General features: G+C 64.7%; 1 protein-coding gene across 3 annotated transcripts in view; it reads right to left on the bottom strand.

Annotated features, from left to right (window-relative positions):
• Positions 1-23013, bottom strand: part of CBFA2T3 (CBFA2/RUNX1 partner transcriptional co-repressor 3) — an 86449-nt gene that overhangs the window by 9419 nt on the left and 54017 nt on the right. For all 3 annotated transcript variants that reach the window (XM_082606773.1, XM_082606774.1, XM_082606775.1), the window contains exons 2-7: positions 15115-15261; positions 12006-12083; positions 7597-7838; positions 7403-7492; positions 2975-3156; positions 2078-2301 (exon numbers count right to left, since the gene is read on the bottom strand). In XM_082606773.1, coding sequence (XP_082462899.1) covers positions 2078-2301; positions 2975-3156; positions 7403-7492; positions 7597-7838; positions 12006-12083; positions 15115-15235 — 937 coding nt within the window. In that variant the 5' untranslated portion in view covers positions 15236-15261. The remainder of the gene's footprint in view (positions 1-2077; positions 2302-2974; positions 3157-7402; positions 7493-7596; positions 7839-12005; positions 12084-15114; positions 15262-23013) is intronic.

Genomic DNA, 23013 nt, shown 5'->3' with positions numbered 1-23013 from the left:
AGTCCCCAGGGCAGGGCCAGTGTGGCCTGTTCACCTCTGTGTCCCCTGGGCCGAGCTCCAGCCTGGTAAGACGGGTGATCTGGCTTATCTGCTGGGTCTCAGGTGAGCAGGTCTAAGTGTGGTCTCCTGGGAAACAGTGGGGTCGGGAAAAGCCAGAGCCCTGACACTCATTCCCCATGGGACCTGGGCCCCTTGTCTTGCCTGTGGCCTCAGTTTCCCCATCCTGCCTGCCTCCCAGAGGTGTGATAAGACTCCCGGGAGACGAGATGGAGGGGAGAGCCCTGGGTGTGGAGCAGGGCTGTGTGCTAAGGGCTTTACATGTTCATCCCTGACTCAGCCTCCAACCGTGTGTGTGGCGGGGGAGGGGTTCTGCTGTTATTTCCATTTTATAGATGAGGAAACTGAGGCTGGTTACAGGGACATATTGACCAAAGTAAAGCAAGGTCGGCTGTGCCCTTAGCCGCTGGCTGGTGTAGCTCCAAAGACTGAAACAATGGGGTGCCCACACCCCATAATCAGAAACAAAACAAACAACTGAGAGCTGAGAAATTCACGCCTGCGGGGCAGCGTCTGGCTTCCTCACAGCAGCTCCTCCTACACTTTTTGAAATACCGAATATGCTCACCCCCACTGTGACCCAGCAGGGCCCATGCTTCCTGGGCTGGGGTCTACTTAGGCCTTTTTTAGCCCCCAAACCTGAAACGCCTACCCACACTGCAGCAGAGGTGGGAGGTAGTGGACACAGCCCGCTGTACACCACCCTGCCCTGCTGCCCACGGAGCTGGGGCCTGCACCAACGCCCCAACCAAAATAGTGGCTGAGATCTGCCTGACAGCTGGCGTTTATTTTTGCTTTAGCAGAAGCGGGTGGGAATTAGCACCTGCCTGACCCGGCTGCAGGGAGCCAGACGCTGTCACCTGCTGCCCAGGCCTGGGCCTGGGCCCGGGCCCTGGGAGCTTCCGGGGGGAGGAGGCAGGGGCAAGGCCTCTGCTGACCCTTCCTCTGGGCCCACCATCGGTGCCCTGGGCCTCTGCCTCAGGGGCAGCTGTTTCCAGTTTTCCCGCACCAAAACGCTGGGGGGGGGGGTCCCTGGGGTGGAGGCTAATCCTATTCATCCCTTTGACCCAGCACAGAGGATGGTCAGAAGGTCAGTCGTGGTAGCTAGACGACTTTGGGCCTGTCCGTTACCCCTTTGGGCCTCAGTCTCCCCATCTGTGACGTGGGCATGCTAACACATCACACAGGTGTGTCAGAACACATCGGGGTGCTGCCTTCTAGGACCCAGCAAAACATACAATGCCAACAAGAGGACCACCGGGACCTGCCACACCACCACCAGTAACAGCTGGGTCTCAGCACCCACTCTGGGCCAGGCCCTGTATTAACCCCCTCTCACCCCCTGAAGGCGGGGCTGCTCTTAGACCCAGCCAGCAGGGAGGAAGCAGGCATGCAGGGCATGTGACCTGCCCAAGGGCACACCTGGGGGAGCTCCGAGGACCAGGCAGTCCTGCCCCCGGGGGGTGTCGCCCCAGCACCCCGCCTCCCTCATCTCCTTCGTTCTTGCACGGACCACCCTCTACGGAGTTGGTGTTTTGGTGTAGCAGGACCGGCCGTGTGTGCTCATTGATGCCTCTGCTTTCCCTCGGGGCGCCTGGGCGTTGGAGGCGGGGGCTGCAACTCCTGCGACTTGGGGACCCCCCACATGCCGGGTCTCTCCCGGCTGCCAGTGCATCCCGAGCGGCTCTAGATCCCATACCTGGCCCTGCAGAGCCCCCAGGACAGGCACCTCTGCAGCCACGGCACCCACCTGCCATGGGGAGGGGCCCTCCTGGCCCTGAGGGTGGCGGTGTCGGGCTGCCCCCCCAGGAAAGATGGCTGTCCCTCAGGCTTCTGGGCGCAGCCCAGACGGGGTGGGGCGCAAATCTCTCCTCTGCACCCACGTCCTCAGAGTCCATCCTCCCCGGACAGACGTGGCCGGGCAGCGCCAGCGTTCACGTGCACACGGCAGCCCCAGACGCTCCGCCCGCCCCCCACCTCCACTCGGCGCACGCGTGCACCCCCGCAGTGCGCCGCTCACCCAGCTGCCGATGGCGCTCCCGCAGCTCCCGGGGGTCAAGGTGGCGGTAGGAGTCCCGGAAGTGGTGGGCCACGGCCATGTCCTCCAGGCGGTAGTGCGGAGGCGGCGTGGGCTGGGGCAGCCCGTTGCTGGGGCTGCAGCGCTGGGCAGGGCTCAGGGTGCACGGCCGTTTGCTGAGGTGGTCCGGGTGCAGAGGGTCACGGTCTGACCCGTTCTCTTTGGTCCTGGTCCCAAGAGCAGGCAGGGGACAGTGGTCACGGGGCCACGATCCGTGGACAGAGGGGTGAGGGGAAGGTCGGGGCGCGGGCAGAGAGCGAGCGAGCGAGGAGGAGACAGACCGAGGTGAACAACGGGAGAGACCAGACCCGGCCGCTGGGGGCCCAGCCCGGAGCTCCCCTCTTCCTCCTCCTCTGGGGCTCCTGGGGTGAGGCGGTCAGGAAGCCTGGGCCTCCTTGGAGAGAGTGGGGGAGACACCCTCCCCCATCAGCAGGACAGGTACCCACGCTGTGACCCAGCAGTGAGGGCCAGCCCAGGCACCTGGGCACCTCGGGCTGCTGGACACTCGGGGTGCACGTCCAGCACGAAGGGAATAGCCAGGGCATGCCAGCCAGGCAGTGTCTGTCCTGCCTCCGCCCCTGTCCTCCCGGGGCATCCGAGTCCTCAGGAGAACCTGCCACGGCCAGACAGGGTGGCCTCGCGGTGACTGAGCCTGTTCAGTGGCCTTGCACTTTAGGCTGAACCCGACCAACCGAGCAGCGGCTGCCACAGAACGCAACGTGGCATCGGCCTGCGTTCCCTCAGCCCCGGAACTGGGGTGCCCACTAAGCCTCGGCGCCGGCGCAGCTCTCAAGGGTCAGGTAGGGAGAGAGCCAGCCCCTCCGCCGTCCCCCCAGGTACCTGTCAGGTGTCCTCCTCTTGCCGTTCTCGTTGACCTCCGGTAGGAGCTCCGAGGCGTCGCTGGGGGAAGAGGCGTTGGCGTCCAGCAGGAGCTGCTCGTGCTGGGCCAGGTACTGGGCGGGGGTCTGCTTTGCCAGGCGGGCGCAGTGCAGGAGCTCCCGCTGCAGCAGGGGCAGGTTAGCCTGCGGGGGGCAGGGAGGGGCTTGGACTGGCTGCTGACTGAGGTCAGGGCGCCAGGTGCTTGGAGGTGAGGCAGGGACGCCAATGGCCAGCCTTGCTGTGTGACTTTGGGCAAGCTGCACGACCGCTCTGGGCCTCGAGTTCCTCTGCTACAGTCTGGGGATGAGGGGGGGACCATGCCCCCCAGGAGACCCAGCGGTTTGGGGTTTTTCCCCTTCACCAAGCTCCCTCCTGCGTTGGCATCAGGAGAAATCGAGGAGGCCTCCTCACCAGGACCTGCTGCCTGCGCCTGAGGAAACAGGCCCCAGACAACCGCCCGCACGGAGGAGGAGAGTGAGGGTCAGAGGGGACGGGGCAGCCCTGCGCACAGCTCGCCGCAGTGGACGAGCAGGACCCCAGCACACCTGCCGCGGACCCCAACGTGCGCTGGCTGGTCCCGCCTGCCCACTTTCTGCGGGTTCCCAGCCCAGCCTTGAATGAAGGCATCAGTGTACCCACACGGCTCTGGGCCGTCACGCGTGTCACCTCCCGGGGTCGGACACGACCACTGGGTTCCACATTTGTGGGCAAGGACACCACAGCACAGGGAGCAGAATGGCACGTGGGGGTGGGCACAGGATTCGAACGCAGATGCCGCCTGTGACCACCGTGCGTAACTGCCGTGCCCTCCTGCCTCCACCCTGCTCTAGGCCCTCCCAGCGAGCACGGCAGGGCCCCGGGGGCTCGGCGGTCTCCCCAGAGCCACCGTGGGGGGATGCTGGCTGGGTGGGGGCGCAGCGGCAGGCCGCTTGGGAGGGCCAGAGTTCTAAGTATCTGTAACGAAGTGCAGCTCCCCAAGTTTCTCACGGTGTTTCAAAGCCACCTCGGCAGCCTCTCCCGCCTCTGCGCCACCAACCCCCACTAGCGCAACCACCCGGACGCGCTCAAGCAGCCAATGCGTTTTTGTCAAGCAGCGCCGGCTGCCAGGCCTGTTTTTTTCCTACTTGGAGAGCTGAACAGGGGCCAGCCCGCCATCTGTCGAACACGTTAGGAGCATGAGCTGGGAAAGGAGGTCCCGGGAGGTCCGAGGACGCCAAACATCCTCCCTCCCCCTCGCCAGCCCCTCCTCTCCTGGTGCAGCAGTGGGGGGGACAGCATGGGCCCTGGCTGGTTGCTGTTACAGCCATGGAAACATCTGGATTCCCGGCCGGCTGGACCCAGCTGGGAGCCGGGGCCACGGGTGGAGGGCTGGCTGGGCGGGGCAGCATCTCCCAGCTTCCGGAAAGCCCCACCACTCAGCCACGCACAGCGTCGGGCTCAGGAGAGGGTGCAGGGGACCTGGGGCCTTTGGCTGGGGGAGTGGGGACCAGGGCCCGGAAGAAATGCATAGAGACTATGGGGGGCGGTGCTCATCTCCTTCCTGGGCAGCAGTCCCAGTTCTGTCCCCAGGGCCTGGGAGGCCTGGCTGCTGAGAAGCTGGACAGACCGAGCTGGTGGGTCCCAGCTCTGCCACCTGAAAGAAGGTCCCGTGCTGCCCCCTTCACAGACGGGAGCTCTGGCCGGAGGGAAATCAGTGTTTGCAAAAACACCCGCAGTCACGGCGTCACTGGAGCAGGTGTCTCCCGTTCGCTGAGGGTTTATGATGTTCCCACTGCTTCCCCAAGGACCTCCTCCACTGCCCCACGCTCCACTGCAGGCCCTGCGTCTGCCCACCCTGGCTGTGCTGTGTGACCATGGGCAAGTCACTTAACTGCTCTGACTTCTGCCTCACCTGCAGCTGGAGCTGCAAGAAGCTCTGGCTCCTCCCATCCTGGGTGGAGCTTCTCATGAGTTAACTCTCCCAGTCCCACCTGAGGAGGTGGGCTGTCACACCCCAGGGACCCGGGAGGGGACTGGGAAGCGGGAGTTTTGGTTGCCCAAGGGCAGAGCTGGGTTTGAGCCGGGTGGGCTGGCCACTGCTCCTGCCTCTGCTATAGGAGATGGTGCCAGGGGCCACCACATGGGTGCGCCACGGTTGGGCCTGGGAGGCGGTCAATCCCCAGGAAGGCGGTGCCCCTGCTGCTCCCAGGTCACAGGTGGGGAAACCGAGGCCGCCCAGCAGGCCGGCACGCCCCCCAGGCTCCCTTCGGCACTCTGTGTGCTCAAGAGGCCAGGGTCCCACAGTGAGTGGGGGGGGGGCAGGGGCGGGGCACTCCCCAGGCAGGGCCGCGGCGACTTGTCCACAAGCCCTGGGAACAGGACTGGCCACGCCCAGGAGCCCCACGTCAGGCAGACGAATGGACTCTGTCCCTGACAGCCTGCCGGCTTAGGGCCCTCCCCCAGCTGCCCCATCACTAGGAGAGCAATCGGGGCGCCAAAGCTCTGACAGCCCCGTGACAGCGCTGTGGGCAGGGGGCACACCGAGGCAGGCACTGCCAGGCCGGCACGTCCTGTCTGGCGTCTCACTGGGGTGTGCCTGGGAGGATGCTGGGATGCCAGGGCGAGTGGGCCTGGCGGGGTGGGCGCGGGGATGCGGGGTGTTTTCCCTGCTCTTGCTCCTCAGATAAACAAGGGCAGCTGACACGGGTGGGTGGGACCTCCGTGTAAATGTCTAATCTGACAGAATAGGCAGGCACTGCGCCCCCACGATGGGGAGCGTGGAGTCAGCAGTAAGTTGAAAGCAGGGAGGAGCGGGAAGGGCTCCTGATGAATTGCAAATGACTGCCAGATGGGCGAACCCTCAGCCCAGCTCTGAGTGAGCTCAGCGGGGTGTGGGCGGGAAGGCGGGAGGAGGGAGCGGATGTGGGGTCCCCTTGGAACGAGGTACGGGCCTGGGGCACACCCCTGGCGGGCTGGGAGGCTTGGAGCTGGAGGGATGGGGGTTCCGGCCTTGCTCCCCCCCTCCACCAGAGGGAACCTCAGGGCCTCAGTTTCCCTGCCTGTTAACCGGGAACAGTGGCAGTGTCTGCGTCACCCCACCCACCCCAAGGGCTGCTGGGGGCTCAGCAGGGGTAGCTGCAAAGGACACGTCGTCTGCAGAACACTTGAAATCCCCAGATGACGATGCCCCGTGTCAGTCGAGCACGTCCCAAAGTCTTTACCTGCGTGTCTCCCACAACCTTCCCAATAGCCTGAGAATGGTTCCCACTTCACAGCTGCAGAAACTGAGGCACAGAGGGGCAAACTACCTTGGCCCAGGACAGCGGGGGCTAAGTGGCAGGGTCAGGGCTCGCATCTGGGCACGTCTGGTATGGCCTGTCTTCAAGACCCTCTGAAAGGCAGGCCCCACCAGGGTGCAGCTATGCAGGCGAGCATGGCCCGTGGCTGGGAGCATCACCTGGGCCTGGGAAACGAGAGCCCAGCAGGCACTCCAAGGCGGGCATCTCCCAAGCGAGCTCTGTGGAACCTGACCTGAGGAGATGGGCGCCAGCAGAGGCACCCGTGGTCAAATACATTTGGGAAGCATTTCACCTCCACCCCCTCTGGGAGATGTGTAACCCTCAAGGGGAGCGAAGGCCCCGAGGAGTACTGCAGGGGAGACGTGGGTCTAACGCTTGTCCCGGTTTTGTGCACACACGTTGCCCAGCACCTTGTTAAAATGCAGATTCTGACTCAGTGGGTCTGGGCTGGGGCCTGGGAACCTGCATTGCTCACACACCCTGGTGTTGCTGCCGCCAATCCAACACCAACTACCGAGAGGCCCTGGTCCACTGTTTATCTTCCGTGATTGACCACACGGCTGCCTTCCAACTGACACCCACTCACCCATCTGTCTGCTCACCCACATGACCACCGTCTGTCCACTGTCCCTCCCCCCTCACTCCGTTCCAGGTACACGGCCACCTCACTGCTCCTCAAACACAGCAGGCACACCCCTGCCTCAGGGCCTTTGCACGTGCTGTCCCCGCTGCCTGGCTCTGTTCCCCGCTCTCCTCCCTCGCCCTTCTCCACCCTCATCAGAATGCACCCTCCCTGCAGCTCCAGAGTCTATGGCCGTTGTTGTCGGCTGGCACATAGCAGGTGCTCAAAAAATAGCTGTCGAGCGGCTGAGTGTATTGGCCACTAATAACAGGACTGAGCCTGGGAGCTCGGTCTCAGAGCACAGGGTGGGGTGGCTGACTACTCTGGCCTGGCAGCGAGCTTGCAGGAGTCGGCCGCGACGGGTCAGCACTGTTCCCCCCCGGGGGACAGGGGAGTCAGAGTCTCGAGAACAGTGGCTGATCTGAGCTGGCAGAGAAAAGACTCGGGGCTCCTGGGGCCCCAGCGCAGGGGAAGTGGGTTTGTCCCTACCTTCAGGAAGGGGATGACGAACGGCCGCAGCGGGAAGTTGGTGGCCTCCTGGAGCTTGGAATGGAACTCCTCGATGGTCAGCGTGGAGTTCTGGGGGGGTGGGGGGAGAAAACACCTTGCTTAACCCCGGGGAGAGGAGGGCAGAGACTGAGGGCTGGCCCGACCTGGGGTCACCACGTCCCCACCCGACTCACCACGAGCCCCAGCACCAGCGTGCGCACACGCTCCCCGATCTCTGGGGAGATGTCGCTGCCGAACTGCTGCAGGGTGGCCAGGAAGCGCTTGAGCTTGCTGAGCTGCCGCGCCCCGCAGGCTGGGGGCAGCTGCTGTGTGGACAGCGCGGCGGTGCACGAGGTGGCTGGGCCATTGCTGAAGCCGCTGGGCGTGGACGGGGTGCCACTGACGGCTGTGGGCGAGGGGCTGCTGCCGTTCATCACTGCGCGGGGAGAGGCGGGCTGAAGACGCAGCAGGGCAGCCGGGCCCCACGGACACCCTTTACAGACGCTCAAACTGGGGCCCCGGCCGGGTGGGGCCGAGAGTACAGGCGTGATCCAGGTGTGGCCCGGGCTCAGTGGCCCTTCGGCTTTGCTCTGGGCCACGCAGCCAGGCCCTCCACATCCGGGGGACACCATGGCCGCACGCTGCCTGGCAGACACACATCTCCTGTGAACAGGTGGAGGGGCTTCCCCACAACCGGGATCTGTGGGCCCATCCTCCTCTTCCATGGGGAGGTCCCTCATCCCCCCAAAAGGGCAGTGACCACCCCCCCCCACGACGGCCCAAAGCCACGCCCCAGTGCCTACGCAGGTGCCATCACACCCGCATGAGGGCCCCCGTGCCAGGCTGACGGGGCTCAAGGTGGGGCAGGGGAGCCTGGACCCCTGGGACAGGCAGGGCTGGATGCTGGCAGGGGGGACACCGCACAGCTGCTGTCTGGGGCTGCTGCACGGGTGGACGTGTGCGCACATGGGCCCCAGCTGCGTGCGGAGGACCAGCAGGTGACCTGAGGGGCCTGCGATGAGCTCATGCAGGGGCCCCAGGAGCAGCACTGTGGGTTCCTGTGGTGACAGACACTGGGACTGCTGTGAAGTGGACCAGAGGCAGGACCGTGATCCTCAGCTGAGTCTGTCCCCAGGGCCGGGGAGCCCTCCAGAGCCTGACCACCTGCACCCCTCTCCCCTGCACCAGGGCCTGCACAGAGGTCAGAGGTCGTGGGCTCCCAGGGCCCTCGGTGATGGTGGAGGGGGTCTGGACACGGGAAGGCTGCACAGGACCTGCGCCTTCACGCTCCTGTTCGCACACCCAACTCCTGCTCCTGCGCACGTCTGTGCTCCCTACACGACCGTCCCGAAGCCCACCCTCGCCCACGCCCTGCACTCCCCGCACCCTCCCTCCCTCAGCAGCCCTGCACGCACCTCACGCAACACGCCAGACACACGTGCACTCGTGCTTGCATACACGCGTATACGTGCATGCAGGCACATCAGTGTGCACACACGTGCACACACGCCTACATGCACTGCATGCATGCACACACGTATGTGCACACAGACCCAGTGCACAGCCCACAGACCTATGTACACACACACGTGCACACACATGCCCACAAGCACACCCCACATGCACACTTGCACACGTGTGCACACGGGCATGATGCAATGTAGCCCCGTGGCACACCCATGTGCACCCCCCCACAGCACACAGACGTGCACACTAGCACATGCACACGTGCAGGCGCACTTCTCACTCACTCAACTGTGGTCCCCGAGGCCCGTGCCCTGGCCCTCCCGCCTTGTCTGGCTGGGTCTGTGCAGAGGCTGGGCGCTCACGCCTCGCCGGACTAGGGATCTGGGGATGCAGGACAGCTCAGAGCTGCTGTGTTCTCAGGGCGGGGTTTCTCCAGGGCTGCAGCATCTGCCGGGGCCTGTGTGTGGAGACGGGGAGCAGCCGCCCCTTTCTCCGGGATGGGGATGCTGCTGGGCTCGGCTCTGGGAAGCGGCCCCTCCTGCACAGCCACAGCACAGACGGCGGGTATGTCACTCTGCTCCTCCAGACCACGCCAGCCCGGCTATCCTGACCTGGCTCGGGGGGGTGACCTCCGGCGTCTTGGCCTCGCCCAGCCTGCAAGGGCGGGAGCATGTGAGGTGGCCGCATGCCCGTCCCTCCTCCCTGGGCCTCGGCTATCCCAGGGCTTTGGTTCTCCAGGTCCCGGTTGCCGGCTCCACCCGCCCCTGCAGGCCTGTGGGATGTAGCTCCCCTCCAGCCCTAGGCCTGCACCATCCCCCTGGGAGCTGGAACTGGCCCACCCCGTTAACCCTGAGCCTGTTGTCTGGCCAGCTCTGCTCGCACCTTCAGCTTCCATGACCTGCCCGCCGGCGACACCTGCGAACGCTCCCCCTGGCCCCCCCGCCCCGAGCTGTGGGCCAGGGACCGGCCACCTGAGCCATGGGCGATGGGCCTCGCAGTCCCTGAACAGTGCACATGGTGCTCGAGGTTGCCTCCCGTCCCCTGGTTGCCCCGGCACTCCACAGACCCTCAGAGGCAGACTAACACAGCCCAGCCCTTGTGGGTGCAAGATAAGCACCCTGGTTGGGAGTGGACGTCCTGGACCAGCCCAGACATGCCGTGTGGGTGAGACTCGGGCCTGGCCTCCGTTTTCTCATCAGCAGACGGCCCTCGGCGCAAACTAGAGGTGGGGCTTCTGGGCCCGGAGGACCAGGTGCCTCCTCTGTTGCACGCTCCCCCTCGTGGGACCCAGGCTATCCTTCTCCCACCGGAAGGCGCCGGAAACGCTTGACCTGATTGCTTTTACGTCTTGGGTGATGGCTCATCAATAACCGGCCCCACATAACAGAAGTTTGGAAAGCGCTGGTTGAAAGCCAGGGTTGGCGCCAAAACAGACGTGCTGCCTCTGTGTCCCGAGAGGGGGCGGGCTGCAGGCGTGGCGACCTGCTCCGCTCCTGGGGCCCGTGCCCTCCACTCAGCCCTTGGTGCTGCTTCTGCCTCCCTGGAGACACAGTGCAGGTCGAAACCTGTTTGCCCCCTGGTCTGGGCGACCTTAGAAGCTCCTTCCAGGACCCACAGGTGACACTCCAGCTCAGGGGTAATCCTGCAGGACAGTCGCTCCAGGGACTTCCTCTCGCTCTGGGATGGAAGGAGCTCCAGACACAGAACACGAGGGGCCCTGTCCCTCACCCTCTCCGAGGTGTGTCCAGGGCACCCTTGGACCAGAAGCCCTGCTGTTGTGCTAACTTTCTCTGTCATTGTGGAGCTCCAGCTGACCCCTCAGTGGATGCTGACACACACACACACACACACACACACACACACACACACACGCACGCACACCCTGGTCGAGACTGATGACAGCCGCTGGCGGTCACCCCAGACAGGCCGGGAGGTGGCCTGCTGCATGGGGACCTCACCGCAGCGGGGGCTTCTGGTCACTCACGGCAGAGCTGGGCTGTCGCTCGGGGTCTGGATCTTCAGGGGCTTCGAAGACGTGCGGCTATCCGTGCCTCCTGGGACCCCGCCCGCCAGCCCCTGGCCTGGCCTCCCTGGGGCGCCCTTACCCGCTTGCCCTCGGCGCCTGGTCCTCCCGGCGGCCGGCCTGCCCTCACCCGCCGCGCTCCCTCCCAGGCTGCTGGGCAGTCTCAGCAGCTTGCTAAAGAGACGCCGAAAATAACCCTCGGCCACAAGTGCGTTCATTCCCACAACAGGTGTGTTACTAAGATAGACCACACGTGTCCCGGCCGAGGTTTGGGGGCACAGCACAGCACCCCACGGCTCCCCCAGTCCCGGGGCCTGGGCCGGGGCGGGGCTAGGACGAGGCACTGAAAACGGCCCCTCCCGCCAGCCCCCCTCCCAGCCTTGGTGCTGGGAATCACCATCCTCCTGTCCACATAAAGCTCACAGGCCTCACAGCACCGCAGCTCCGTGGACACGCCAGGCCCTAGATGATGCCACACCTGGGCTTACATCAGGCCGGTCCAGATGGGCGAGCCCGCTGCGCTTGCTGGCTGACACACACTGCCAGCATCGCCCCACGAGAGCCTCGCCTGAGGGCATCAGCTGCAGCTTGGGCACTTGGACGGGAACGTCCACTAGTGACCAACATCCGCTGAGCACCTCGCGTGGGCCAGACTTCACGCTGACATGACCCAGGCCTTCGTGTGATCACCCTTGGCACTGGCTCCGTAACTTTCTTTCTACAGGTGGTGGTCCCTGCCTGGGGACATTGCCTGGAAGGGTAAGAATGGGGTCTGCCCCAGGCTGGGGTCTGCCCTTGAGATGGGCTGCGGACTGGCCACTGACATTTGAACTTCTTGCAACTCTGGGACCTGCCTGATATGCCCTATTTTGCGTTGGGGAAAAGGAAGCTGAGCGAGGCCCTCCGTCTGCCCGAGGTCACAGGGCGTGTGAGCGGCAGGGCTGGGTGTGAACTCGGTCTGTGACTTGGGGTCCTGGCTGCTCTGCTGTCCTGGGTGTGTCCCCTGGGCTCCCCTAAGAGAGGCCTAGCCCAGCAGACGCAGGGGTGCAGGCCGAGCAGTGGGCGCCGGGTGAGGACCTCCCGGGAGGCCGTGGTTTTTGTTATTTTACTTACAAAGACAGACCATAGACCATTTTAAGCAGCCATGAAAACGGCCGTGGGGCAGAGACATCGCAGGCCCGTCCTCTCGATCTGTAAGCAAAATAAGAAAAACACGCTGTGAGGAAGGAGGCCGGGCACCGGACTCTGCCCTGGGGGGTGTCTACAGTCGGCCCCTCCCCTGCCTCTCGACAGCGTTTTGGGGACTGGGACTCTGTCACCACCTTGGGCCAGTCCACAACCTTCTCTGGGCCTCGGCTTCCTTCTCTGAAAAGTGGACTGGATCAGGAGATCTCTTAGGGCCATTTCTGGTGGGAACTTCTGGGGCTCCACAAGAATTCTGGCACCTCCCTGGGTATGGGTGGGACACCCTGGCTCTTCAACAGCTGTGCTTCTGGAAAGCGCCTGGTGACCCCACTCGGCACCATCCTCAGGGACCCGGAGCCCAGGTGATGGGCTTGAGGTCAACAGACAAACCAGTGGTGGCTCTGAAACGAAGCCCAGGCCTGAGCTGCCGTGAAGGGCAGGAGCACCCGAGAGGAAGAGAGACTTGATTCGTCTGAGCTGGAGTTAGCGGGCAAGAGCCACACGGAGACAAGCTGCACCACCGTACACAGAGACTGAGCCCCCGTCACAGGGGGTAATCAAGGGCAGGATGGAGCGCTAGCCCCTGAAGCGCTCTCCAGCTGCCGAGTAGCTCCTCACATCCCTCCCCAGAGTTCTCTCAGCCCTCTGCCCCCGGCCCGAGCCACACCACAGCTTCAACTCTAAAATGAATTCGTGCCCAGGGCAGTCACCAGGCAAGGCAAGAAGAACCACAGCCCTCAAGCCACGGCTCAAGGTCAGTCTCTGGTCAGCTTGGCTCGCAGGCCTGTCCTGGGGAATCTGGGGAGGTTCTTGGCAGGAATCCACAGGGAACGCAGAGGCTCCGTCTACTCTGGCTCCCATCAGCCAGGTGCACAGACGCGGTTAACCACCCTGCTTTCAGGGAATTCGTGGGTTAGGGAACAAATCTGAGGCCACCTTGGAGGCAGCCTGACACTTAAGACAAACGCCCCCAGCAGCCAGATAGCACTAGGCGTCCGCTTAGGCAAGAAAGGCCCTCTTGTCTCTCATAACCTCCATGCTCTAAACGGAGCCGGGACCCCAGCGAGAGGGGACGGACCCTGAGCCACATGCAGGCTGCCACCTGCACGTCTGTTCGCAGGCCTCATGAAGGCGAGCCGATGGTGTCAGCTGACCCCAGCCCAGTCCACAGCCTGAAACATCTGGTTCCCAGACCAGCACTTTCTGGAACACGGGCTCTTGGACCAGGAAGAAAAGCAGGCCAGGGAGTCGTGCCCACGAGGGTCGGGGTCCCCGGGTCGGAGCCCTCGACCAGAACCTCAGATGGTCTGCTGGTCTCTCCTGCTTGGAACCGGACAACAGTTGTGGGGTGGGTCATCTTCCCAGGGGGAGCTGCTGTTGCCCCGTCGGGAAGAATTCCTTTTTCCGCCCTGGCTGAGTGTACGCGGGGGAAGTTTTGCCAGGCTGGAGCCTCCCCTCTCCACCCACGAGGCCACACGGGGAGGCAGCGGTCAGTGGTCGGAGACCGGCCTGTGGCTCAGCCCAAGGTGAGGACTGACTCTTCTGGAAAAGAGGGAGGGGTGACTGGCCGGCCACAGTCCCCGGGCGAGAAGAGCGAATGAGACAAAGCGCGGCCACCTCTGGCCACTCCCGTGCAGCCAGCGCAGGCTGCGCACCCAGGATGGCGGAGGGCAGGGCAGGAGGCAGGGCTGGGCCCACCCCAGTCTCCGGCACACGTGGGGACCCTCACTCAGACCGACCCCGGGGGGACAGAAGCTGGAACATTCTGTACCAAGCGATGTGTGGGGACGGGTGCTTGGCCATTAAGCTCCTACTGTGCAGGGGTCGCCCTGCTTTCAGGTGGCGGCACCTAGGAGCAGGTGGTGTTGCCCCATCTACCAACAGAGACCAGCTCACAGCCAACATCCTACAACAAGGGGCCCCGCCCGACCTCCTTCTCCAGATGGGGGCCGCTGCCTGGCCTCGGAGGGCAGAGCCAGCACCCTTCACGCCCCGGAATAAAAGGAGCAGGCCAGGCCCTGTGGCCCACCCTGGGCTCTGGGCAGAGCCAAGGACCCCGGGTGGGCGGAGTGGAGCCCGATGAACCTGGTGGGAACCAGGGGCCACCAGGCCAAGGCATCTGAGGTTCCTGCCCCAGAGATGGGCTTCATTAGGGTTTCAAAGCCTGGGGAAGGGTCTGCCGGTGTGCGGCTTTCTGGCTTCTGAACATGTGGGTGGGGGAGGCACGTGGACTGCCTGCCAGAAACACCTAGGACACACTGCTGAGCCCCCGGTCGAGGGGACAGGGAACACTGTCCCCCACACCAGCCCAAGCTGGGGGTCTCCTTCCCAACTGCTCTGACTCAAAGGACCGGGGCTCAGGTGGTGGCTGTGGATTCTGAAGCCCACCCAGACCCTCTGTGTGTGCCGAGACGCTCAACCCAGGGCACAGGGCCAGCGAGGTACCACCTGGGGGTCAGTTCTGCCCACCACGTTGCTGGCAGCTGAGGCCCCCCTGACCCCAGCTCCTGGCTCACCCACACACCGGCTCAGGCCTGGCCGCAGAGCTCCTCCGAGGCCAGAGCTGCCTCCGATGGGCCCTCCAGGGCGTGCAGGCCCAAAAGGATTCACCCACATGCAAGTGACCTGCTGTGTGACCGTGGGGAAGCCCCCATCCCTCTCTGGGCTCCAGTATAGCAGCTGACCTTGACGAAATGCTTACCGTGTACCCACCGTGCTAAGAACTTCTATTAACTCACTCGCCCTCACAGCAGCTCCGTGAGGCAGGGGCCATGACCAGCCCGGCTTTACAGATGAGGAACGCCAGGCCCAGAGAGGTTAAGAAGTTTGCTCAAAGCCTCACAGCTACCAAGCAGAAGAGCTGGGATCCGAACCTCAAAGCTTGGGCCCTGACCCATGATGAGATCCTCCGTCTTAAAGGCCCAACAGGGGCGCTTACAGGTCCAGGATGGAAGCTCGGACCTTAACGGGCTCGAGGGACCCCCGGAGGTGCCTCTCCCCGCTGTGCCCCTCGGGGCTGGGCCCTGGGGTTACTCACTTGTGTGGGGTGTGAAGGGGGGGTGTCGCGTGGCCCCCTGGGACGTGGCGGGCGGCGGGGGCGGCATGGTGGGGGGCGTGGCCCGGGGCTGCGTCTTCACCTCGGCTGGGGAGCCAGGCATCGCGGAGGCCTTCTCCTTCCTGTCCGCTGTGGGCGCCACGGTCACCGGGGTGGGGGAAAGGAGAGAGAGAGCACGGGTGAAGCAGGCCGAGGGGCACAGGGGTCGGTGCCGCCCAGCCCCACCTGGTTCCTGGCTAAGGCCCCCAGCAGCTGGACGTGGGCCTATGTTGCTGGGGGCCCAGGTGGGCGACTCCCAGCAGGCCCCCACGTGGCTTCTGGCTCTGCCTACAGAGCCCGTCCCAGACCCCAGCCTGCCCCAGATAAGCCCCAGGTGTGCTCACAGGTGGCTGACATCCCACCCACCTAGGACCGGAGAGTGGGCTTGGGTCAGCCCATTTCAGGTGGTCTGGAGGGTATAGCTTTCAGAACTTTGGCCAGACAGAACTGGGCTGGAGTTCTCACTGTGGGAGTGGCCCTGGGGGAGCCTGGATTGTCTCTCCTGCAGACCAGGGAGTCGGGCGGCATCCCCCAAGCCTGCGGTACCCCGACCCTGCTTGCATCAGCCCTTCCTGGAGGGCATGTGCAGACAGCCTCCCCACCCCCACTTCTGAACTCAGCAGGTCCGGAGCGGGTCTGAGACTCTGCACTTGTAACAGGCTGCCAGGGAGGCCCCCGGGGTGGCAGCTGCCCAGGTATTCTTTGCAGGTGGAGGGGGGTGAGCCTCTGGGCCTCCCCGCTCCATCTTAGCTCAGGGTCAGCCAGCACCGCAGCAGGCCGCAGAGACCCGGGAGCAGCGGCTGGGATTGTGGGTGGGCGTCCCCACCTGTAGCGAATAGGCACAGCCCACGTCGCCCCAGCCACTGCTCACCCTGCTGACACTGACGGAGTCTCCCGGGGGCCGGGGGCCGATGGGGCTTGACGCCTGTCAGCCATCACTAGGACTGCAGCTCTGTCCCTCTGCCTCTCCCCATCCTCCCCTCCCAGGGGTCCCGCACGATCTGGGCAGAGGTGGAGACGCACATGCACCCGGGCAGCCACCTCCGTGGACAGCGACAATGCTAACATACGGTGTTTACCGCTACCTGTGCCCCAGACCGCGCAGACCTCCCCTCATCTCTCCCACATCCTCCTTTAGAGAGAGGAGACGCCCTCGGCACTCCAGGGCCCAGGGGGTGAGGGCGGAGAAGCCCCCTCCCCACTGGGCCCCACGGAAGGGGGAAGCAGCCGGTCACCAGCAGCCACCCGGCCTCGCAGCACCTGCTGTCCACTCAGCTGGCCTCCCTCCCACCGGGCGCCCTGCCCCCCAACAGCCCGCCTGTCAGGAGGCTGATGGCCTGGCACACGTGTGCCACAGCTGTGGGGGCCCGTCAACGCCACGCCTGGCTACGGGGCTGGCGGCCAGTCCCCAGTGACAACCAAAGAAGGAAAACGTGGCCAGCGCCGTGGGCTCCAGGCCACCTCTGTGGGGTGCAGCCCCATCCTGGCCAGCCCTTCATCTGACCAGGCCCCCCTGGGGCAGGCAGTCCTGCCACCAGGCCAGGGAGGGCGCTTAGGATGCCAGGCTGGGACGCTGGGGATGCAGGGCCTGGTCGGACCTTCCAAAGCCCTTACACCTTGGGGCTTCGCTGGAGCATCACGGGTGGCGCAGACCAGAGAAGTGGATGGAGAAAAGCCGGCGGGAGGGGGCCGTCAGGGAGGGTGGACCGAGTGTGCCCGCGATGACGAGGGTGCCACATTGCAAGGAGTCTCGCGCCCACCCCACGGATGCCTGCCAGGCCTGTGGACGGAGCGGGCAGTGCCCTGCTGGTGCCCGGAAAGCAGGCCTGAGGCCGCCCACTTACAAAGGAGACACACACGCTCCTGGCAGGCGACAGTCATGGCTCCTGTTATTCCCAGGAAACCCTGTGAGGGGGACGCTGCTGCCAGCCCTGTTTTACAGGCAGAGAGAGGTACAGCAGTCCACCAAGGGCACACAGCACGTATGGTTTGGGCGGGTCTGCAGGGTTCCAAGACCTGGTTGTCATCAGCGCGAACTCTCTTCCTTGCAGGAGAGGCAGTTCTGGGAATCAAACCCAGGTGGATGGAGGCTCTGGGCTGGGTGGGTGGGGGCACCCCTGTGGCTCTCCCAGGTCCCACCTCCAGCCCTGGGTCTTGGGTCCCCAAGGGCTCTGCACGGTAGGGCCACAGGTGCAAGAAACCCCGCAAGTCTTTTTTTTTTTTTTTTTTCAGTACGCGGGCCTCTCACTGTTGTGGCCTCTCCCGTTGCGGAGCACAGGCTCCGGACGCACAGGCTCAGCGGCCATGGCTCACGGGCCCAGCCGCTCCGCGGCATGTGGGATCCTCCCGGACCGGGGCACGAACCCGTGTCCCCTGCATTGGCAGGCAGACTCTCAACCACTGAGCCACCAGGGAAGCCCACCCCACAAGTCTTGAATCTTGTTTGAGTCTGGCTCTATTGCCTCCTGGCTGTGTGACCCAGGGCAAGTCACCTCACCTCTCTGAGGTGGCTGTAATGGCTCAGGGCAAGCTCTCAGGGAAATTCGGTCATGGTTTATGGAGCAACTTGCGTGCCGGGACCCTGCTCTTGAGGCTGCCCTCGGCACATACCCCAACCCCTAAAGCAGAAGCTGACAGAGCAGCTCGGGGAAGAGCAGAGGTGGTGTGGAGACGGTGAGCAACAGCATTTGTGGTCAAGGGACAGAGAGCACAAAGGCGGGAGGGAGTGTGCAGGGCATTGAGAGGAGGCTGGCTGGGCCGGGCTGGTGGGCAGCAGGGAGCCAGTGAAGGTTCTGCACAGCATCCAGAGACGTCGTCTCTCCTGCCTGAAACCCTCCAGCAGCTTCCACTGCATGTGGGGCTTCCCAGGGTCCTACCCCCCGGCCCACTCCCATGACACCCAGAGCCCCAGCTCCGAGCCCTCGCACACCCCCCGGACCACTCCCCCTTCCCTCCTGGGGGTCCCGCTCCGACCTCATGTCCTCAGGAGAGGTGTCCCCAACATGAGACATGAGGGTCTCTGGCTCCCCTGGAACGTGATATCAGCCCTGAGATGACCTTGTTTCCTGGCTCACCCGTCGCAGGGTTTCTGGCTGGGCTGGCACTTCTGGAAGGCCGGCCACGAGAATGAGGTCACCACCGGCAGCCCTCCTAGAGGAGGGGTCTCCCTGCTCAGGGGCCAGAGGGGGCAGGTCGGGGGGTCCTGGCTGCCCCGGCTCCAAGGTGGGCCGACACGGGGGCTGCTGAGGGGCTGTGGATGCAGCCACCGCTCGCCCTGCACGCGTGCCTTCCTCGCGCTGGCCAAGCGAGAACAGCAGGGCGCGAGGGACCTGAGTCCCACCCTCCTGACGAGTGGCTGCCTCTGGGCTGGGATCCTCACCTCCCCGGGGGGGCAGCACAGGTCAGAGGAGGAGAAGCGTTCTTAGTGGGGGCCCGGGCACCCACCGTGGCCACGCCACCCGTGGTGGCAGTATCCTCTCGCCACCTCTGAGCCCCTGAGCTGTGTGTGGAGCCCTGGTCAGGCTGTGCTGGAGCCAAGCCTGCCCGCCCGCTGGCCTGCGTGGCCTGAGGGCACATGGCGAACGAGCTGCCAGACAGGCAGCCTCACTCTCCCAGGAGCCGGCTTCCTGCCCAGCCCCTTTCAAGGGCCCGCGCCAGCCAAGGGCTGCTCCCTCACCCCCTAAGACCCACTGCGAGGCTTGGACCCCCGAGGGCTATGGCACAACCTTACTGCCCATCTGGCAGCCTGGGTAGGGCCGTGTAGGCAGGACCCTGCACCCACAAGCCAGCACGAGCAGGAGCTGGCCAGGACGTGGGAGCCTGGGGAGGGGCCCGTTGTTGGGTGCTGAGTGCTGGGGACTGGTGAGGGGGTAGCTCCCACCCCCGCCAAGGCTGCCGAGGGTGCCAGCGTGGTCAGCTCAGCTGGCAGGGGGTACGTCCCGGCAAGGTCCAGACTCCGCCCAGAAAACCTGGGCTGGCCTTGTGGGGCAGCTCTTCCCCCCTCCCCCATTCTCAGGTACCTCTGCCCCCAGCGTCCACTCCCAGGGGTCCTCAGCCCCGGGGGGAGCCAGGCCCCATGTGCTGCACGTCCACACAGCATCTCGTTGGATCCTCATGGCCTCCCCAGAGGCGCTGTCAGGGCCCCTGTACCGTGGCATCCTGTGCCCCGCCTATGAGAGGCACTGACCCCATCCATGGGACGCCGGGTTCGAACGGTCCCCCTGCACCCACCCCAGGTCTGTGTTTGCCCCACTCCTGATTCTAGGGTCACTGGGGGTCCTCAACCCCAGAGACCCTCCACCCAACACCAGGGGTCTTCCTACACAAGCCCCCTTTTAGGGAGCTCTGATTTAGCAGGTCGGTTATGGGGCACAGGCAGCTGAATGTATGTCAAGTTTTAAGTTCCTTTTTTCTTATGAGATTAATGTATAAATAACAGCTTCCCCCATGAGGGCTTAGCACGTGCCCCTCATGCATCAGCTTGCCCGCCCCTCATGCATCAGCTTGCCCGCCCCTCAGGACCCCAGGGACCGACTTTGACTAAGAATTCCATACCCGTGCTCGAGGATGCCCTGCACCTCAATAGTAGCCCCAGGAGGCAGGTCCTGCCATCGCGCCCATTTTATAGACAGGGAAACTGAGGCTCGGGGAGGACAAGTGACTTGCTCAGGGTCTCAGAGCCTGAGGGCAGCAGGGACCGAGCCTGGGGACTCTCCATCAGAGCCTCAAGCCCCCGTGCCCTGCAATCGCCAGGGAGATTAGAAAGTTCTGAAGCCAACCCAGGGCTCCCTGCATGGGCCGACCAGGACACGGAAAGGGCAGCTGCCTGGGGTTTGAGGTCGGGGCAGGTTCATTGCTCTGAGTCAGTGGGTGACGCCCCGGGCGCCCTGACTCTGGGGCAGGGGAGCACCAGGACCACCTTCCCAACTCCTCGGGCTCTTTCCAGATGTTAGAGCTCCAGGGAGGAAGAATCGGGCCGGCCACAGCATCCCTGTCCCTTCCCCAGCCCCGTCAGCAGCCAGGGGCCAAGCCGGCAGCCACGGCAGCCCCAGAACTCCGCACAGAAATGAAGCAGGAGACGGGGCGGAATCTGAAGACACGTCTGGGCTTATCCCCAACCAGGGCTCCCCACCAGCTCTCCTGGAGTCCCGCACGGTGCCTTGGCCGGAACGGCGGCCCTTGTGCTGGCGGGCGGGAGACATCTCTAGGGATGCCAGACCCCTCACCCATGGTCCTGGCTCAGAGGTAGGCAGACAGGGGCGAGGGGCCCAGCCCACTCGTGACCGTCTCACAGCCCCCGGAGGCAGACGGTGCGCTGCTCCATCCTACAGACGGGGGACCGAGGCACAGAGAGGCCAGGGGACCTGCTCTGTTCACACAGCTGAGAACGGGCTGGAGGTGGCCCCAGCGTCTTACCGCCTGCCCCGAGGGCTGCCGCTGGAGGTGCCCCCATCCATTCTTCTTCTGTCCGTCCCCCCCTCCCCACCACCCCATTCCGATCCTGTAGGGCGGGGGGTGGTCCCCGCTGGTGATATCCAGTGAGCCAGAGGGTGAGACGTGAGCAGCCCCCCTCGGAGCTGGACTTCCTCCTCCGGCCTCTGTCGCAGCCCCACCCACTGCCCCGCACTCCCAGCCCTCGAGAACATTCCCAGACCCCTGCGTCGCTCCCCAGGGCCCCTGGGAGACTCTGCGTCTTTCCCAGACCATGGCTCCAGTTCCCACTACACGTCACTAATCCGTTGACAGAGGAAGCTGCTCTCTGAGGCCGGGCGAAGCGGTGGGAAAGAACATGGAATGTGTGGAACAAGCCACCCCATCCATCACTGTCCTCGTCCTCCTGTGTTCCCAGCCCGCCCTGCCCGTCTGAGAACTGGCCACAGCCCAGCACTCCCAGCCCTGGGGTTCTAGAACCCTCCATGGGAAGGGGGCCGTTAGCATCAGAACAGCCCATTCCCCATCCGTGCTGCCGCAGAAACAGCGGGCCCCGCTTTGATCTTTTGTGGTCTGATTCTGCCGTTACCTCATTTGACCCTCACAGAAGCCTCAGGAAGTGGGAAGGTGGGAAGGCGGGCCGGTACCGACAGGTAACACAGTTACGGTGACAGAGTCCAGACTGCGAGCCAGGCCTGAGCTGAGCAGGCCACACGGGTCTCCCGGCCTGGGAGGTGGCAGATGAGGAGACCGAGGCTCAGGGCCCAGAGGCCACTCTCTCTGTGGGGTCTTGGGATGTGACCTGTGGCGCACCCACACCCAGTTCCTGGCACTGACCCGCAGGCAGGCAGGGCTCCCCAGGCCCATGGGAGGCTCAGCAGGAGGCCTGCACCCTGAGGGGGAGCCCTGTGCCTTGGCCCCTCCCCTGCGAGTGGGTGGCCCCTGGGCACACTGCCCGGCCTCAGTCTCCGCAGCTGTAGGTAGGGGGCGAGGAGGGAGCCCCACTGGGCCCGGCTCTGAAGTGCTGGCCTCTGCCCTGGGCCAGGCAGCCGACCGAGGTTCTGAAGCTCCTGCCAAAGTGGACCGGACGCTGGACTTTCTTGGAGGCAGAGGGGCGAGCTGGTCCCTGAGACACGTTTCCTAAGAGCATTACCAGGTGCCCCCTACCCCTCGGCCGGCATCCTGAGAGTGCCCGCAGGACCCTTAGTGACCGGCCGTCCCCTCTGTGCCCTCACCTCCCACACTCTCCTCCACGTCTTTGCCCAAATGCGACCATCTTTCTCAGCGAAACCAAGTGCCCAAAGTAGGGCCAAGCACACGGTAGGTGCTCCGCAAATGCTGTGGAGTCAGGACCAAGAGAACGGAGAGCTGGTCCACAGACAGCGGGACGGTCATAGCCTCCCCAGCCCCACAGGCTCCCTTTCGGCAGATGTCAGTCCTGACCCCCCAGCCCAGAGCCTCGGCCAGAGACTGGAGGGGAACCTCCCCAGTCAGGTGTCCTCTGGAGCCCTGTCCTCCGTCCTCAGAAGGCCTGCGGGCAGGGCAGCAGCTGGCTGGTGTCAGGTGTCCCGGGAAGAGCCCGAGGTGTCCCCAGCGAGGGCACACAGCCACCCGTCCCCGGCGCCTCCAGGCACACTCTGTCCTGCTCAGGCCAGACTCTCCCGGGAGGACTGCAGTGTCCCATCCCCACAGACATCCTGCCCAGGGCGGGGCACCCCATCCATCGGGGCCCAGCCTGGGCTCCCGGGACCCTTCATCCCACACCAGCCCTCGAGGAAGACGCCGCTAATCACCCCGCTTATGGATGGGGACAGCGGGGCCCAGAGTCACAGTAAGCGAGGTGCCTCCAGGGTCCAGGCCCCCTATTTGCTTTCCCATCAGGTCCAAACTCTGCGTGTGACATCCGGGGCCCCACACGGCCTCATCTCCGTGCCCTCCAAGGCCCCGACGGCTCCCGAGTGCCAACGCTCTCTCAGGCTCCTCCTCCGCGTGGCAGAGCCCTAGTCCAGGTGGATGTCGCTGCCCGCTGAAGCGACGAGGAAATCGAGGGGTTGGAGGTCAGGGTTCACGCAAGACCACAGCTCAGCGAGGCTGCAGCGTCCACTGGGTCCCGGTCAGGATTTCCCTCCCTCCTTCCCTTCCTTTCTTCTTACACCCCCTATTACAACACCGCTATGAGCCCCAAAGCCCCTTCTAACTACAAACAGCCCCCGACCCCCCACAAGCATAGAGGAGGCAGAAGCGGGTGTGTCTGTGGGGAAGTCAGGCAGCGCACGGTGAAGTCCACGGCTTCAGGGTACCCCTCGTGGGCAGCACCCGCTCGAAGATGTGCCCGTGTGTCAGACACGGACACCGTGGGGGCCCTCGGACCCCAGTGCAGTGTGGTCGAGCACGGGCACTGTCCCCCAGCAG

The sequence above is a fragment of the Mesoplodon mirus genome, assembly GCF_964341445.2.
Source record: "Mesoplodon mirus genome assembly, chromosome: 19".
In the NCBI taxonomy this organism is placed as follows: domain Eukaryota; kingdom Metazoa; phylum Chordata; class Mammalia; order Artiodactyla; family Ziphiidae; genus Mesoplodon; species Mesoplodon mirus.
The sequence above is the reverse complement of the archived record's forward strand: the minus strand, read 5'-3'. Positions and strand labels throughout refer to the sequence as shown.